This window comes from Panthera tigris, chromosome E1, assembly GCF_018350195.1.
Source record: "Panthera tigris isolate Pti1 chromosome E1, P.tigris_Pti1_mat1.1, whole genome shotgun sequence".
Taxonomy (NCBI): Eukaryota; Metazoa; Chordata; class Mammalia; order Carnivora; family Felidae; genus Panthera; species Panthera tigris.
In genome coordinates, this window is record NC_056673.1 from 38,897,054 (window position 1) to 38,913,154 (window position 16,101).

The window sequence follows — 16,101 nt, forward strand, 5'->3', positions numbered from 1 at the left end:
CTGAAACCACACAGCCAGTTGTTGAGAGGGGTAGCTCACAAGTGAGTAAACAGACGCTTAGAGAGGTTAAGTGACTTGCCGAAGGTCACCCAGAGTGGCAGAGCTGAGATTTGACCCTACAAACCTCTGGTTCTTTCTACTGTCTTCATGGCTCAGCCAGCCCTTGCCTTTTCCTCTAGGTGTGTGAGTTTCCCCTGGCACTTTTTGGGAGTGGGGGAGGCTCCGGTGGGCAGGGTGCATGGCTGGTGGCTGGCACTCCAGCGCCCACCCCCTCCGACTGTGCCCAGGCGAGGCTCAGCCTATTGGAGGGATGGGCCTGTGGTTTTCTCTGCCTTGAGGGAGGGTGCCCACGGGTAGTAGAGCTGGTGGGCAGAGGGTGGAGGTTGGAGGTAGGTAGTTTGTTTTCCCTTTCTTTGGTGGTTTCGGTTCTCTACCCCTGGGTCCAGGTAGCTGGGGCCCAGGTGTCTCCCCAGGGTTCATGGCTCCAGAGGGAGCTTCTGAGGCAGGGCCTGTGCTCTTTGGCTCAGCCCCCATCATCCCTGCCCTCTCCCATCCCTGTTCCCTGGCCAGCCTGGCCCTCGGCCCATTTCTATGACCTTTACCCCCTCCCATGGCTCAAGGTCCTCCCCGGGGAGCTGAGTAACTCTGCACCAGAGTTTGCAGGCTGAGCAGGGTTAGGGATAGTGAGGCTCTCATGGGGTGAGGGAGGCCTTCCAGTCTCTCACTGGGGTGTGGCTTTGGAGGACAGGGGGTTTTGAAGTTTGGTCCCATGTCTAACTCCTCACAGGCAGAGTTGAAGCATTAAGGTGGGCATAGTCATCTCTCCTATGGGGGCAGGGGTGGGATGCAGAAGGTCCAGACTGGACTGACTGAATCCACCCCCTATGCCCCAAAAGCTGAGTCAGAATGCCTGGGGTCTAGAGTGAATGGCTTTCTGGGCCTCAGCTTCCTGGGCCTCACCTCAGGGAGGCCGGCCCCTGTGTGGACGTAAACCCTCCTGAGTATTTGTCAGAGGGTGCACCTCAGTGTGTGTTGGGTGCTGGGCCCCCAGGGAGGCAGGTACAAAGGCCAGCCTGGCTGTGTGAGGGCCAGGGAATGTGCAGTTTGGGAAACTGTGGGGCTGTGGTTGTGTGTCTGTGGGGGGCTGTGTCCTGGGGCCGTGCACACAAGCCCTGAACCATATTCATTGTGTGGTGAAGCCCAGGTGTGGAGAGATGGTATCTCCAGGTTCCCTCTCTTCACGTGCGTGCCCGCACACACACAGGCTGGGGCGTGCAAGCATGCTCTTGCCCACCCGGATGCTTTCCATAGACCTGCATGCATGAGTTTCTGCAGGACAGAGAGAGAGAGAGAGAGAGAGAGAGAGAGAGAGAGAGAGAGTGTGAGAGAGAGAGTGTGTGTGTGTGTGTGTGTGTGTGTGTGTGTGTGTGTGTCTGACTGTCAACGCTGATGAGGCTCGGCCAACCCCTCCTTCCCTTGCCTGGCTCCCTCAGCTCAAGAGTTCCCGTTGTGTGGGGCCCCACAGGGGCGTGGGGGGCTGGGGTGGCAGCTGGCCCAATGGGTGGGGCCCCTGTTCCTCTGACGTCAGCCTTCTCAGCCTGGGAGGGAATCAACAGGGGCCTGGGGAGAGAAGGGGGTACTTCATTCAGGAGTAAGGAGAGAGGCCTTATGGTTGTCATAATTAGTACCAGTAAAAATCATGGTCATTAACAATGTCCAGATTCCACTCCTGGGGGAGCTGCTCCCTCCCTAGCAAGTACCTGTCCCCTCTCCCCCTCCCTCAGCCTGGCCCAGCTGGGCCCAAAAGTCCTGGCCTTGTCCACTGTGGCCTTGGCAGGAACTCCTCTATCCCAGGCATGGTCCTCTGCCAAACGCTGGCCATGTGCATGTCCCTTGGATTCTAGGTCTGAGCCTGGAGCCTGGAGCTTAGAACCTGGTGTGGCCTAGGCTTGGTGGGGGAGGTGGGGGGAGGAACAGGGGTTGGAAATGCAGGCAGTCCTTAGTTTGGGTCTTTGTGACCTTGTTTCTTTCCTTTTTCCTTTTTTCTCTTTCTCTCTTTCCTTTTCTCTTCCCTTCTTCTTTGTGTAATATTTATTTTTTATTTTTAATTAAACCCTACCCCCAATGTGGGGCTCAAACTCATGACCCTGACATTGAGAGTCACACGCTCTACTGACTGAACCGGTCAGGGGCCCCTCCTTTCTTCTTTTTAACAGGTTTATTGAGATGTAATTCATATACTGTAAAATTCACCCATTAAAGTGTATAACACAGTGGTTTTTGTATACTCACAGAGTTGTGTGAATGTCCCCACCATCAATTTTTGAAAATTTTCATCACTCTAAAAAGACCCCGTTAACTGTCAGCAGTCACCTCCCATTTCCTTCAAACCCACCCCCCAGCCCCTGGTGACTGCAGTCTGCTTTCTGTTTTTATAGATTTGTCTATTCTGGGCATTTCATAGAAATGGAATCATCATATGTAGCCTTTTAGAACTAGCATGACTGTTTACATGTAGTAGTAGTATATATCAGTACTTCATTCCTTTTTCTGGCAGAATTAAGTTTGAATGTGGATGGACACTCTGTCCATTCATCAGCTGATAGACATTTGGGTCGGTTCTACTTTTAGGCCATTGTGAGTAATACTGGTCTGAACATCCGAGCACAAGTTTTTGTGTGAATTTATGTTTTCATATCTCTTGGAGAGATACCTAGGAGTGGACTTGCTGGATCATAAGGTAACTCTGTTTAACTTTTTGAGGAACTGCCACATTGTTTTCCAAAGTGGTTGTACTGTTTTACATTCCCTCCAGCAGGTGTATGAGGGTTCCGGTTTCTCCATATCCTTGACAGATTTATTCTTTTTGATTATAGTCATCTTGGTGGATCTGAGGTGATATCTCATTGTGGTTATTTATTTACTTATTTAAATGTTTATTTATGTTGAGAGAGAGAGACAGAACATGAACAGGGGAGAGGCAGAGAGAGAGGGAGACGCAGAATCCGAAGCAGGCTCCAGGTTCTGAGCTGCCAGCACAGAGCTTGACGTGAGGCTTGAACTCACAAACCAAGAGATCTTGACCTGAGCTGAAGTCTGATGCTCCACCCACCAAGCCACCCAGGTGTCTCTCATTGTGGTTTTAAAAGGCTGTTTCTTTGGGGTGCCTGGGTGGCTCAGTGAAGTATCCTACTTCAGTTCAGATCATAATCTCATGGTTCATGAGTTCGGGCCCCGCATCAGGCTCTGTGCTAACATCTCGGAGCCTGGAGCCTGCTTCGGTTTGTGTGTCCCTCTCTCTCTTTCCCCTCCCCCGCTGGCACTCTGTCTGTCTCTGTCACAAAAATGAGTAAACATTAAAAAACAAATAAATGGCTGTTTCTTTTTGTCTTCTTTTGTCTTCACATATATACAATGCCATACATATGTCATATATATGTGTATATGTATTTGTATATAAAGAAATATATCCATGTACATGTATTTATTTTAGTATATCCTATACCCCAGGTGGATTTGATTGGAAGCATCCTCTTGTGGATGCTTCTCTTTTTCCCCTTTCTCTCTTTTCCCTTGTTGCTGCCTTTCTGTCTGTGTCATGGCATCTCTGGGTTCATCTCTGCCTCTCTCTGCCCCATGGTGTTATCTGTGCATGCCCTTCTGATCCCAGCTGTTCAAACAGGGTTTGGATCTGTATACACACATGTGTGTGTGTATGTGGGGGGGGGGGGCGGGCATCTGGTCCTTCATCGTGTGCCCTCCTCCCACCCCATCCAGGGATGTTGCTTTTGCCACCGACTATGAGGGTGAACTTTGAATTCATCAATCTCCCTTACCGTTTCATTGCCTGGGGCTGGGGAGGTTCTACCCTGTGCAATCCCTACCCTTCTTACACACTGCCCACCCCTGGCCCATCATGCTGGTAAGCATTGGAGGTGATACCCAGGAGTCCTTGGTTCCCGTTTCCTTATTTGTATGTATGTCAACGGGCCTCCTCCCTAGGCCTGTGGGACAAACCCATCTGGGGTGCTGGGGCTTGGATTTTGGGGGGAAGTGGTATAAGAGGGGCCCCCTGGCCTAGGAGTCATTTTTCTGAGAAGTGCCAATGCTTTAGGGAAGCGGCTTTTCCTCCCCCACCCTCCCCCCCTCAGGCACACGGTTCTTTGTATCTTGACCTCAGGTAACCTGCACTGGGGGAGGAGGAGGGCCAGCTGCTGGCCTCTGCCACAGGGATCCTCTGGGGTGGCAGACCCTGACCTTTCCCCTCGGGACTGTGGGTGAGAGGCCCTTTGTGGCTATGGGCTCTGTCCTCGTCTCCCCAGCCTGGCTGTGCTATCCTGCCACCCCCAGCAGTGTCTGGGCCCTGCTCCCAGGCTGTCTCTGCCAGCCAGGCATGGTGCCAGCTGTCTGCTCAGCCGGGTGCCACGGGAGAATCTCCGGCCGCCCAGGTTGGGGAGCTCCACGGGGAATGCCCGTGTACCCGCTCCTCAGTGCCCACTCACCTGCCTTTCCTTTTTCTGCAGTGCCACAGAACATGGCCCCCCGAGCCGCCTAGCCAGGGCCCATCTGGGAGAGGCATCCTCTTCGGTGTCCTGAAGGCCAGCTCTGGACCTTCCCAGAAAAGTGCCAGCTCACAGAACTGCTTGACCGAAGGACCAGCTCTTGGGACCTCCACCAACCCACACGGCCCCCCGCTAGAGTGGGGGATCCAGGAGGCTGAGATTAGCCTGTTGGCCTTGGACAGAAGCTCCAGGACAGAAGGGGGGGGTGGGCTGACCACCCAGACCCCCTCTGGGCCCAGGCCCCATGCCCCGAGGAGGGGCAGCCTGAAGCCCGTCAGAGCCTCCTGCCAGACTGTCTGCCTACCCTTCTGACTGTGGCTGCTTGGCATGGCCAGCAACAGCAGCTCCTGCCCAACACCTGGGGGAGGGCACCTCAATGGGTACCCGGTGCCCCCCTACGCCTTCTTCTTCCCGCCAATGCTGGGTGGACTTTCTCCGCCAGGCGCCCTGACCACTCTCCAACACCAGCTTCCAGTCAGCGGCTATAGCACACCATCCCCAGCCAGTAAGTGGGGTGGTGGGAGGCTTGGTGGGAGGGGGATGTGGCGTCGGCAGGCCTCAGGGCTTGGCCTCCAGGCACATCTGTTTTGCTAGTCTTCTCTAGATGAGGGGGACCATCGTTGTGTGTGTGTGTGTGGGGGGGGGGTGGCTCCAGGCTGGTAACAGTGGTTGTTTGATGTTGGGGGCGGCTGAGGGAGAGATGCAACCATGCCGTTCCCCGGGGCTCCTGGCGCCCTCTCCTGTGCTGTGCTCTTGAGGGCCTTATAAATAGCTCCGAGGACTGGACACAGAGGCCGGAGGCGGGTAAACACACCTCTTGACATTTGGTGGAAATGGCAACTCTCCTGAGAGTGGCACCCCACCTCCATCCCACCCCTCTGAGGAAAGAGCTTGAGGGCGCAGACTGCCCTGGAGGCTGATGAGCCCCCCCACCTCTCCCCTCCCTGCCAGCTCCGCCCACGGTTGCCTGGTGGCCAGGGCCAGTGTCCCAGGAGGGGGCGCCCAGCCTGGACTCTGGCTGTGCACGCATGCATGGTCTTGGCAGGGCCTGTGTTTTCTCTGTGACTCCACCCTCTGCCACGGGGGTCGCCTGTTGGCTGGACAGGGGTCTCGGTACCCTTCCCCGGCTGGCCGAGCCAGGTAGTGGGAGGTGGCAGCAGCTATGGCCAGCTGGCGGAGTCCAGGCCTTGGGCCTGCCAGGCCGCTTACAGTAACTCTGGCCCCCAGGGCCCAGCTGGGCACCAGGCCAGGGCTCGGGGAGGAGGGAGCAGGGGCCTGGCCTGGGGCGGGAGGGGTTGGAAGCAGCAGAATGGGCCATGGACGGTTGGCTGGTCGGTCAGCTGCTGACCTGGGAAACGTGTCCCACCTCTCCTGGTGGGCGGGGACTGAACACCCTGCCCCAGGCACCCACTGCCCCTCCCACAGCCCCTGGCAGGCTGCCTGGCACCACTGCCCTGTGCGCCCGGCTGGGCTGGGTCAGTGCCCCCTTCTCAGTGTGGGGGCAGCATACTCTCGCCGGAGCCAGGGAGTCTCTTTGTCCCTGGGGCAGGCCCTGGCCGGGCGCCTCGCTGCCCGCACTGGCCGTCTGCCCACCGCCACCACCGCTTCCTGGACCTCCTCCTCTGGCTCCGCCACGGCCCCTCCCTCCCAGGCCCCACCAGCTGCTGGAGCAGGGGCTCCGTGTCTGTTCCTACAGGCTCCCCCCTCTTTCTGGCCTGGGACCAGAGGGCAGGCAGATACTCCCTCAGTTTCCACTGCAATGCCATTCATTCTCTACCTTCTGTTTCCTCCCTCTCTTCTGTCCTCATACGGCAGTGGCGAGTGGCACAGTGACCCGGAGTTGGGGGAACTCCGAGTTTGGCCTAGTCTTCCAGTCCGTGCTAGGTGGCCAGGGAGGCCAGTCTCTGGGTTCAGGGTTGCTGGGGAATGGAATTGGGGTTGTGGGCATGTCTGTGGTTCCTTTTGTCTACAGACACTGGAATTCGTATTCTTGGCTGGAGTAACTGGAGTGTCTCCTTCCTGCCAGGGTGGGATTTTTAGGGAGGGAGACGTGGGGGGCTTGCAACCTGGTACCTGTGGATAACTTGTCCTTCCCCAGGTGATGGGAACAAAGCCCCAGACACTGCTCAGAGTTGGAGGTGGACTGGGTTCTTGCCCATCCTGTGTCAGACGAGCAAAGAGCAAATGCTATGTCCTCTGAATGTTGCAAGCTTCTTCCCCTTTCTTAGAGGTGGGTGGGGAGGGCTTCCGGGTCCCCCACTTCCCACCCTGGTAACATTCTCCCCCCCCCCCCCAGGGCGGGGTGCCCACATTTTGGGCAAGTGGAGCCTTCTCTGGCTTTCCCCACCCAGGTTAGGCAATGCTCCTTTCCTGCCCCCTCCCTCTGTGAGCCTGTGGGTTTCCCTACCCTTCCCCTCTTCCTAGTAAACAACAACTTCTCTTCCTACCTAGACGCCCAGCTTCTGAGCTGCTCCCTGCCATTCTCCTACTCTGGGACCAGGGGTGTAGCCATGGGCTTCAGGGAGCCAGGCATCTCCCCTCCTTCTGTGCAGGGCTGGGTGGCCTGGTGACCCAAGCTCCTTCAGCCCTGGGTAGTGAAGCATGACAGATCAAAATTCATATGTGTTGGAGATGGAGGCAGCCTCATTTCTCTGCTCTCCCTGCCATGAGGCTGGTGCCAGGGGTCAGGCAGTTCCTAGGAGAGGTAGACATTGGTGGCCCCCATTCCTGCAGAGAGCAATGGTCACCTTTTTTTGTAGGAAGCCTGAAATGGGAGGCTCTTTACTCCCATTTCCCACCAACAAAGGTGTTTGCATAGTGCCCCTCCCTTTCCCATCCCTCTTCCCATGTAATGTGGAGGCTGGACCTTGGGTGTCTTGGGTGTATCCTTCAGAGACCCAGTGGCCTGTGGAATGACAGGTCTGGGTCACTGTTGGGGAAGGGGTATTTCTCTTACTCTGGTCAGGGAGTCAGAGTAAGAGGCCCCAGAGATGGGACAGGATTCCCTCCCCAGAGCCCCTGGGGCTTGATCTCTGAGGACTGGTATTTACTATGGAGGGTTGAGATTCTGTGTGCATTGTGGGGAGGGTCAGGGTTGTGTGTGTTTTAGGGGTGGGGGTGTCAAGGCTGAGTGTGTGTTGGGAAGGGGGTTAATGGCTTGTGTGTATGGGGTGAGAAGGTCAGAGCTGAGCGTGTCTTGGGAGAATCAAATCCAGAGCTGGGGAGGGGGGGCGGTCAGTCTGTATGTGTGCTGGAGGAGGCGGTGACTTAGGGCATAGAGTGTTTAAAGGAGAGGTCTGCGGATTGTGCTGTGTGTCTCGGGAGGTCAGGGTCTCTTCTTATCGCCAGTTTAGGCTGGGGGTGGTGGTGTGGGGAGTGGGGAACACCAACCTGCCCGTTTTGTTGCTCACTGTAGGAATCCGTGTGGGCTACCTGCTGTAGTGGAGCCTGAGTTCTGGCTTTGCCACTTAACTACATGTGATAGCCTCTCTGAGCACGTTTCCTGGTCTGTAAAACAGGGATATTACCAGAACCTCCCTCAAAGGCTGAGATTAGGCAAGATCACCGACGTAATGTTCTCAGCTCTGCGTCTGCTTGTGGCATCCTGTCGTCTGCATCCTTGCTGTCTCCTGCGTGGTACCATTACCATGGTGAAAAGGGGACCCAGGTCCCTTCTAGGTGGAGGAGTTGGAGAGAACTGGATGCTGACATGTGTGGAGCACGTACTATGTGCCCCAGATTATCTCTATGGTGCTGGGAGAGGGTTATTATCCCCATTTGTATTTGAGGAACTGGTGTGGGTGGAGGTTAAGGGATTGGGTTAAGTGAGTGGTAAAGCTGACCTATTTTCCACCATCCAGATAGGCAGCTGCAGGAGGGTATGGTGGTGGGCACTCCTGGGTTGGGGGAGCCTTTGGGGGGGAGGGGTCTGTCAGGGCCAATGATGAAACCTCCTCTCCTATGGCTGAGTCCCACTTCTGCCCAGGAACCTCCTGCTTTCCCCCAGTAGGGGGCGTCAGGGAAGGCAGCCAAGCCACACCCCCTCTTCTGTGTTTTGGATCCTGAAGGCTGGAGGCAAAGAGCCCTAAGAGGCCTGGGCCAGATCTCCATCCTGTCCTGGAAACTGTGGATACAATCTGTTCACACCCATCCCCACCCCCTAATCTGCCCGCTGCAGCCCACGGGAGTTTGCAGAGCTCAGTAGGCAATCCTCCCGTCCCCCTCCAGACAGACATTGTAGGAACAGAGTGTAAAAGCCACAGTTGTTATTCTTATTTTGTTTCAATTTGTGGGGTGGGGGCAGGGAAGTTGGAAGCAATCAGTAGAGGAGCTAGAGATGGGAACCCTAAAAGACTGGCTCCAGACTTTTCCTTTCTGTCTACATATTCATAATGTGTGTGCCTGGAGACTGGGGAGACCAAGGAGGGAGTGAGCCCCTCTTCCTTTCTTCTGCCACTCCCTTCCTTTAGTCTCTTCCTCCCACCCTCCCTTCCGTCCACTCTTTCCCTGGACAATAAGAGAGACAGCCCAGGGAGAGAGGGTATTGCTAGCAGTGCCTTTCCAGAGGTCCAAAATGCAGAGTCAGCCAAAGATTGTTGGATGGGATTTTGAGTGAAAATGGGGCCCCTCACCTTTTATCTGGTAGCAGTGATAATGCATGAGCTCCCTCAGGCAGGACTCAGGGAAGGAAGCCTGTCTTCCTTTTGGGCTGGCAGGACCTGAGACATTGGGTCCACCCCATGCCAAGGGCCATGTGCCCACAGGGATGTACCAGTGCAGGCTATGACTACCCTTTAGGGGGTAGCGTCTGTAGAAAGAGGAAGTGTTTCCCTTCTCCAGATCACTTTGGGGCAGTGCCCACGTGGCCTCCTCCTCCTCCTCCTCCTCCTCTATGGAGTCAGGCACAGCCAGTGGAGCTGGGTTTCCCAGGGTAGACTGGTTAGATCAGCCCTGGCTAGATCAGATATAGAGGCTCTCGCCTCCCCATTTTGACTTCTGGGTTACTGAGAACCTCAACCAGCCCACAGACCAAGGCACCATGGACAGAAATCTTAAAAAAGACTGCTCTTCCTGTGCAGCCTAGGGCAGGTCACCTATCCTCTCTCTGAGTCTGTATCCTCTTCAAAGAAAGACCCTTAATGCGTTCCTGGCTGGGTGAGTTGCTATGAGGCCACAGTGACCTGCTGACTGTTGAGCCTGGGTGAGCTTCAAGTATCTTGCAAGGGCAGTGATGATGAGGTGGGTGGAGTTGGGCCCTTGTCTTGGGGGATGACCACCCTATACTGGGACCCCACGTCTGGGTCCAGGCCTCATGATTTTCTGTTTGTGATCCCCTCAGATGGGGTTGGGGACAGGAGGGGGCCTGGAACAAGTGGGGGCTAGTTCAGTTCAGCCCATACCTGCTGAGGGCCTGCTAAACACACAGTCCTGGAGGAGCTGTGGGGAATGCCACAGAGAAGCAGCAGAGGAGGCCTGGACCTCAGGCCTGCAGGTAGCTGTGGCTGGAGCCCTCCCTTGGCCACCAGAACCTTCCTTTTTCCCTCTTCTCCCTGTGCCTCAGGAAACTGTGTTCTTCTCTGACATGCCTCATGACCTTGCTGCTGCCCAGAACAGGTATCTCACCTGGACTTTTCCCTTTCTCCAACTCCAGAAATCCTACCATCCTTTAAGGAACATCCTGAATCCAGAAACCCTCACATCCTCTTCCTAGAAACCTTCACAGATGTTTCCCATTCCACACTACACTCTCCCACCTTTGAATACCTGTGTGTCATTTTTTTCTCTTGTAACACTCATCTTTCTACCACGAAGTGACTTCTTCCTGCCTAGTTCCTGCCGTGAGCTGTAATCATTTGGGAGATCTTTTCCCAGTTACCAGGTCTTTGATGGCAGAGACAGTCTCAGATCCCTTAGTAGCTTGCAGCAGTGAACACAGAGCCTAGCACATAACTGGTGCCCAGGAGCTATCTCGTTTGGGAGGAAAGATCCCAAAGGCTGTGGAAGCAGTCTGCCCTCTTCCCCATCACTCAACCACTGCCAAGGCTTGCATATGTGCCCCAGACCCCAGCATTCCACCTGCAGCCCAGACTTCACTTAGGTGGGACCTCACTTTGGAGCCCCACAGCCACCCGTCCGCCAGACCAGTAGATGTCTGTACTTCGCAGTCTTGGGAACTTTGCTGTTGCAAAGCCACACACCAGAGTGCTCTTGGCTACCCTCCCCCTGTCCTTTTATGCTGCCTGGACTGTTGTAGCAGCTACTAACCGGTCTCTCTTGCCCCCCTACAGTCCATTCTTCACACAGCTGCTAGAAAGATCTTACAACACTGTAAATCAGATCTTGCTTCTCCTCTGTTTGGGAAGCTTTCTGTGGCTTCTCCTGGCATTTAAGATAAAATCCAAAAGCCATACTGAAGCCAACAGGCCCACCTGGTCTGGCCTCTGCCCACCTCTCCAGCCTGGTCTTGTGTCTGTTTTCCTCTTGAATTTTACGCTGCCTCTACCCTAGTCCTCTGTCAGTACCCTGAATGAACTCACCAACATCTCTAACCCCAGGACCTTTGCACAGGCTCCTTCCTTTACTGGGACCGCATTCCTTCCTACTCTTTGCCTGACTAACTTACAAACTTCTACTTTCTTTAGGTCTCTGCCTTGAGGTCCTCCCTGACTCTTCAACCTAAATTAGGTACCTACAGTATTAATTCTCCTTCAAAGCATACTATAGTTGTTTCCAAATACCAATTATCTGTGTGCAATTACATATATATATATATATATATATATATATATATATATATATATATTCGCTTAATGGCTGTTGCTCCTTAAGGTCTGCTAGAACAGACTCACCAGAGTATCTATATAGGAGGTGCTCAGAAAATACCTTTTCTTGAATCAGCCTGGCATGATGGGAATATGGGCTTTGGCAGCAGAAAGTTCAAATACTCACTCTAGCTTTATTAGCAGTGTGAACTTGGGACAACCCACCTAGCCTTGCTGAGACCTCAGTTTCTTTATATGTAAAATAGGAATAATGCCCCCTTATCTCTTGGAGTTGCTGTGAGGATTTAATGACCAGATTAAGAACCTGACTTCTAGAAGAATGTCCTTGGGAAGCATGTCAGTTCCCATCCTTTTTTAGAATGAGGAGTTCTGCTGCAGGGTTAGTGGGAGTAACAGGATACCCTCTCCTCTAGGGGCATCTCCCTCCTTCACGTACCTACCCAACCTAGACCTTTCTTCCACTGAAACTGGCATCCCTAGGGCTTCCGGGAGGAAGTGGTCAGCTGGAAGGCACCAGCCCCTCCTCTTATCTCTCCGGGGCTGGATTGCGCGGTGGGGGGCCAATCCTGGTTCAGCCGCTGGGAGACACCTTGGGCGGGGCTTTGCTCGCCGGAAGCACGCAGAGCGTGGGGAGGAGAGCCCCTTCTGCAAGCGTTTATGCCAAAGCAGACGCGCTGCCGCGTCGGGTTCCGGCGGGCGGGCGGCCGGAGTCACACATGATGTCACAGACAATGACACAAGCCGGGTGTCTCATCCCGACACTACGCCTGAGCTGCACAATGTCACACCCGGGACACTCGGCACACGCTGCACGTTGCATTCGTGGCGCTAACACTTGGCCACGCGCGCCCTGGTCCCTCGCCTCCTGCGGCCACTCTCCGCGGCTCCAGGGACGCTGGCCTGGCCTGAGGGGGCCGGGGGCCGGTGGGCGAGCCCCGCGAGCGGGCTGGCAAGCGGGTGATGTCACGGGCAGCGGTGGGTGGGTCACCCGGAGGTGAGGCGCCGCCAGGCGAGTTCAGCGAGAGTTCAGCCGCATTACATTAGGCAAATGAGGCCCGGGCTGGGTGGGGGGTGTGTTAGGGGGAGGACACCGGGACCACCCCCTCCTCCCCGCCCCGTCACCTCTCCCCTTCCAGCGCCGGGCCGGGGACTGTGACCGAATCACTGGGAGGCCGGGAGCCGGAACTGGGATGGGGTAGACTCCCGCCCCTCTTCCGTTCCTGCCTCAGCGCCAGCCCCCACCTCTCCGCGTACCCTGCCTCCGTCCGTCCTCCGCGTACTCCTCTGTAGCCTTTCCCCATTCCGTCCCCGCTTCTCTCCTCCCCCTTCCCAGGCTCCCCCCACTCGCACGCCACAGCCCGCCTCTCCCTGTCAATTCCCTGAGCTTCGCCCGCCGGACCCGCCGGGCAAGGGTTAAGTCAGGGGCGGTGCCTGGACGGGACGGGGCGGAGGAAAGGGGGTGGGACCGCCGGGGAGGGGGCGCGCAGGCTCCGGGCAGGGGGCAGCGGCGAGCACCTCCGAGACCGAGCGTCGGCCGGCGGCCCCGGGCCTGGCGGAGGCGGAGCCGCGCGGGGTCCCCACCCCCACCCGGAATCCTCGTCCCGGAGAAGCCCCGGGAGCCCCGGGGAGGAGGAAGTGCCCGGCGTCCCCCCCCACCCCCCACCCCCCGTGCCCCGCGCCGATCCCGCCCCCGACCGGCGCACTTGGGGAGCCGCGGGACTCTGCCTAGGACAGCATGCGACTCGAGACGGGAGCCCCCTCGAGGTGGAGCCGCTGAGTTCCCGGGCCTCCGCCGGGCGTTCCCGGGGGGAGCCGAGGGACACCCCCCTCGGCCCCCGCACACAACTTCCCCGCTGTTCACCTGGGACTGGCGGAGCGGCCAGCCGACTTAGACGCAGGACTTCGGGCGACGGGCGGCCCCCGGCCCGGGTCGCCAGTCGGGGCGAGGGGGACGTGCCCCTCGCCCCCAGCTGCTCTCCGAGGATGGCGCCGCCGGCTGAGTGAGAGAGGCGGCGCGCAGGACTTCCCCGCCCGGACCTCTTGTCTTCGCGGGGAAGATGTACGAGAGTGTGGAAGTGGGGGGGCTCACCCCCACCCCCAATCCCTTCCTGGTGGTGGATTTTTATAACCAGAACCGGGCCTGTTTGCTCCCGGAGAAAGGGCTCCCCGCCCCTGGTCCCTACTCCACCCCGCTCCGGACTCCGCTTTGGAATGGCTCAAACCACTGTAGGTACCGGCCTCCCCTCTCCTATTGTAGGAGCTGGGGCTGGGGGTGGGTGGTGGAGCTTCCACTCCCACTGGGGATGCGGGCCTGGGGCGCGGTGGGGGTCTTGTCTCTACTCTCCCGTCTTTATTGCTGAAACTCGGGTGCCCTTGCTGGACAATTGGACCCTCCCAAGTAACCCCTGGGTGCTCTTTCTGTTACATTAGGGCTGAGGAACTTTAGAGGTTCCTCCCTTCGGGAAGCATTCGTTCATCTGTTCTGCTACTTCTTGCAGGGGAAGTGGAGCTCTTTGCCTCCACTTTGTATCTTCTTGCTAGGAATCCAGTAGCTTCACGGCAGAGTGGTCCTTTCTCCCACCCTGGAGGGTGGGGTAAAGGTCCTATCTGTGGGCTTATCTGCTCCAGGAGGAGGGGCCTCCTTCCCAGGTCCCACCCGTCAAAGCCTGGGGGAGAGCCCCCTCCTGTGCAACAGCTGCTGCCCCCAGCCCTTGCCCTTGTGTCATTAGAGTCCCTGTCCGGGGAGCGCTTAGTGTCTTTGGTGTTGGCAGTGGGGTGTGGCAGGAAGGGGCAACTTCACTGACACCCGTCTGCCATCCTAACCAACTCTTTACATTGGGGAGGGCACCTGTCCATATGAGGGTTGTCCTGTCCCTGGACACTTGGCTGGCATCTTTGAGGTTTCTGTCTCAGGAATGGCAGGGAGAGGCTGCTCTGGTGGAAAGAATCCCTCCCTAGTAATCCTAAGCTGGTTTGTTTTCTGGGAATGAGTTTGTTTTTTGTGGGTCTGGGGCTGCTCTGGAAATGAGGGATGCATTCCCTGCCAACCCAGCTGTGTCCTTTTGTTACCCTGTTTTCGCTTAGGGATAGGAGCAGGGAACTGGGCTGACCCTAAGAGGGGTGCTGAACCCTGGAGCCCTGCAGCCAGCTCACCTTCCCGCTGTCCTCCGTCTGGGTTCGGGCTCTTCTGGAAGGGAGGGGCTCTGTGCACCCTCGAGAGCTAGCGCCTGGGGTGCACACCTGGGCGTGTTCCTACCCAGCTGTGAGGTAGTGTACCTGGGCGGGAGGGAGCCGGCGCTAGAGGGCTATTGTTACCTGGCTCGGGTTTCTTCCTTTTCCCAGCTCGGGGCTCAACTCTTCCCCGGAGCTTCTCCCACCCTCCCGACTGGCTCCCTCCCTGCTGCCTGCCTGGGAGGAGGGTGGAGTGGGTCTCTAGGGGCCCAGCAGATTGGAGGAGGTTGAAGGGCAGCCCCCAGCCCCTTTGCTCTAGGAAGAGAGACCTGAAGTGAAGAGACACCCCACCTGTACCCCTCCCAGAGCCACCTCATCTGCAGCTTTTCCTATTGTCCTGCCCCTTGACCTTTGCCTCTGGGGCTGAGTGGCTGGGAGGCTGCAGGCTGCCTACCGTGGGAGGGAGGGGGTGTGTGAGTGGGCCGACTTTGGCCAAAGGGGATTGGTAAGAAGTGCCACACTAAGACCCTTTTCCCCACTTTTCACAGCTGGAGGAAGGTGTTCCTCCGCAATGGGATAATCGGGGCACGGCTGCTGTGGTCACCCCCTCCACCACCTTGGCCACCTGTGCCAGAAGACTAGGGGGAAGCTGGGATCAGAGACCTTGGGCTCCAACCCCATCTCTTCCTTTACCCCACGGGAGCAGCTCAGCTCTCCCTGGCCCCAAACTGGTTGGGGAGGAGGAGCATGGGGTCCCAACAGGCCTTGAGTTTGGTGAGGCTCGGGATAGGGAAGTGGAGGGCTGTTTCCCACACCCTGTCAGGTTAGGTAGAGCTAGAGATCTGGGTTTCCCTGTTCCCAAGGTCCCTTTGTAGGCGTGTGTATGCGTCCTCAGTGGGGGTACCAGTGGGCTCAGCCCCAAAGCTGTGGGCTGGGAGTTGTTCTGAGGCGCAGGAAAGACCTGAAGGCTTCCGGTGGTGACTTGACCCTGCCGTACATGGGGTCACACCACTGTCTTGGGAGGAATCCCTTGGTGTGTGTGGAGGTCCTATGGTGACAGGAGCCCTCCAGCCTGCTCACTGCCTCCTGCTACCTGCATGCAAGGTGGGAAGAGGGCAGCCTGGCTGTGGAAGGAGATCTTTCAATCCCGCAGGGCCCTGTGGGGACCTCGCCTCCATCCCCAGAGACCCTACTGGGGGGAGGGGCACTGGAGGACAAGGGGTACACGGGATGCGGCTCCCCATCTGTCCCCCACCAATCTCACCGCTCACGCCTCCGCCCGCTCCCAGACGTCCAAGAATGTGAAGCACGTGGATGCCCGTGGTGGGGGGAGGGGGAGAGATGCTTATCGGGGCGCTGGGCTAGGGGCCTCCTTCCGCCCTACGCCCAGAGCCACCCCGCCCTCCCCCGCGGGGAGGGAGGAGGGGGCAGTACAGGGGGGCCCTGTGCCCCCTCCCCACCCCTCCCCGGGGGCAGCGAGGGGAGCTGCGGAGGAGCGGGCGCCAGCTGGATTGGGAGGGGAGCCGCTGGCCAGGGGCCCGGCTGATTTCCTGCTGATCTCCTCCAGGAAACCAGCCCCTTGTGCG

At 57.3% G+C, this 16,101-nt stretch overlaps 1 protein-coding gene across 9 annotated transcripts in view; it reads left to right on the forward strand.

Annotated features, from left to right (window-relative positions):
- Positions 1–16,101, forward strand: part of RARA (retinoic acid receptor alpha) — a 44,633-nt gene that overhangs the window by 16,857 nt on the left and 11,675 nt on the right. For 4 of the 9 annotated variants that reach the window (XM_042966344.1, XM_042966351.1, XM_042966347.1 and 1 more), the window contains exon 2: positions 4,524–5,067. In XM_042966344.1, the coding sequence (XP_042822278.1) occupies positions 4,890–5,067 (178 nt within the window). In that variant the 5' untranslated portion in view covers positions 4,524–4,889. The other 5 variants (XM_042966350.1, XM_042966348.1, XM_042966345.1 and 2 more) reach the window with 5 other exon arrangements.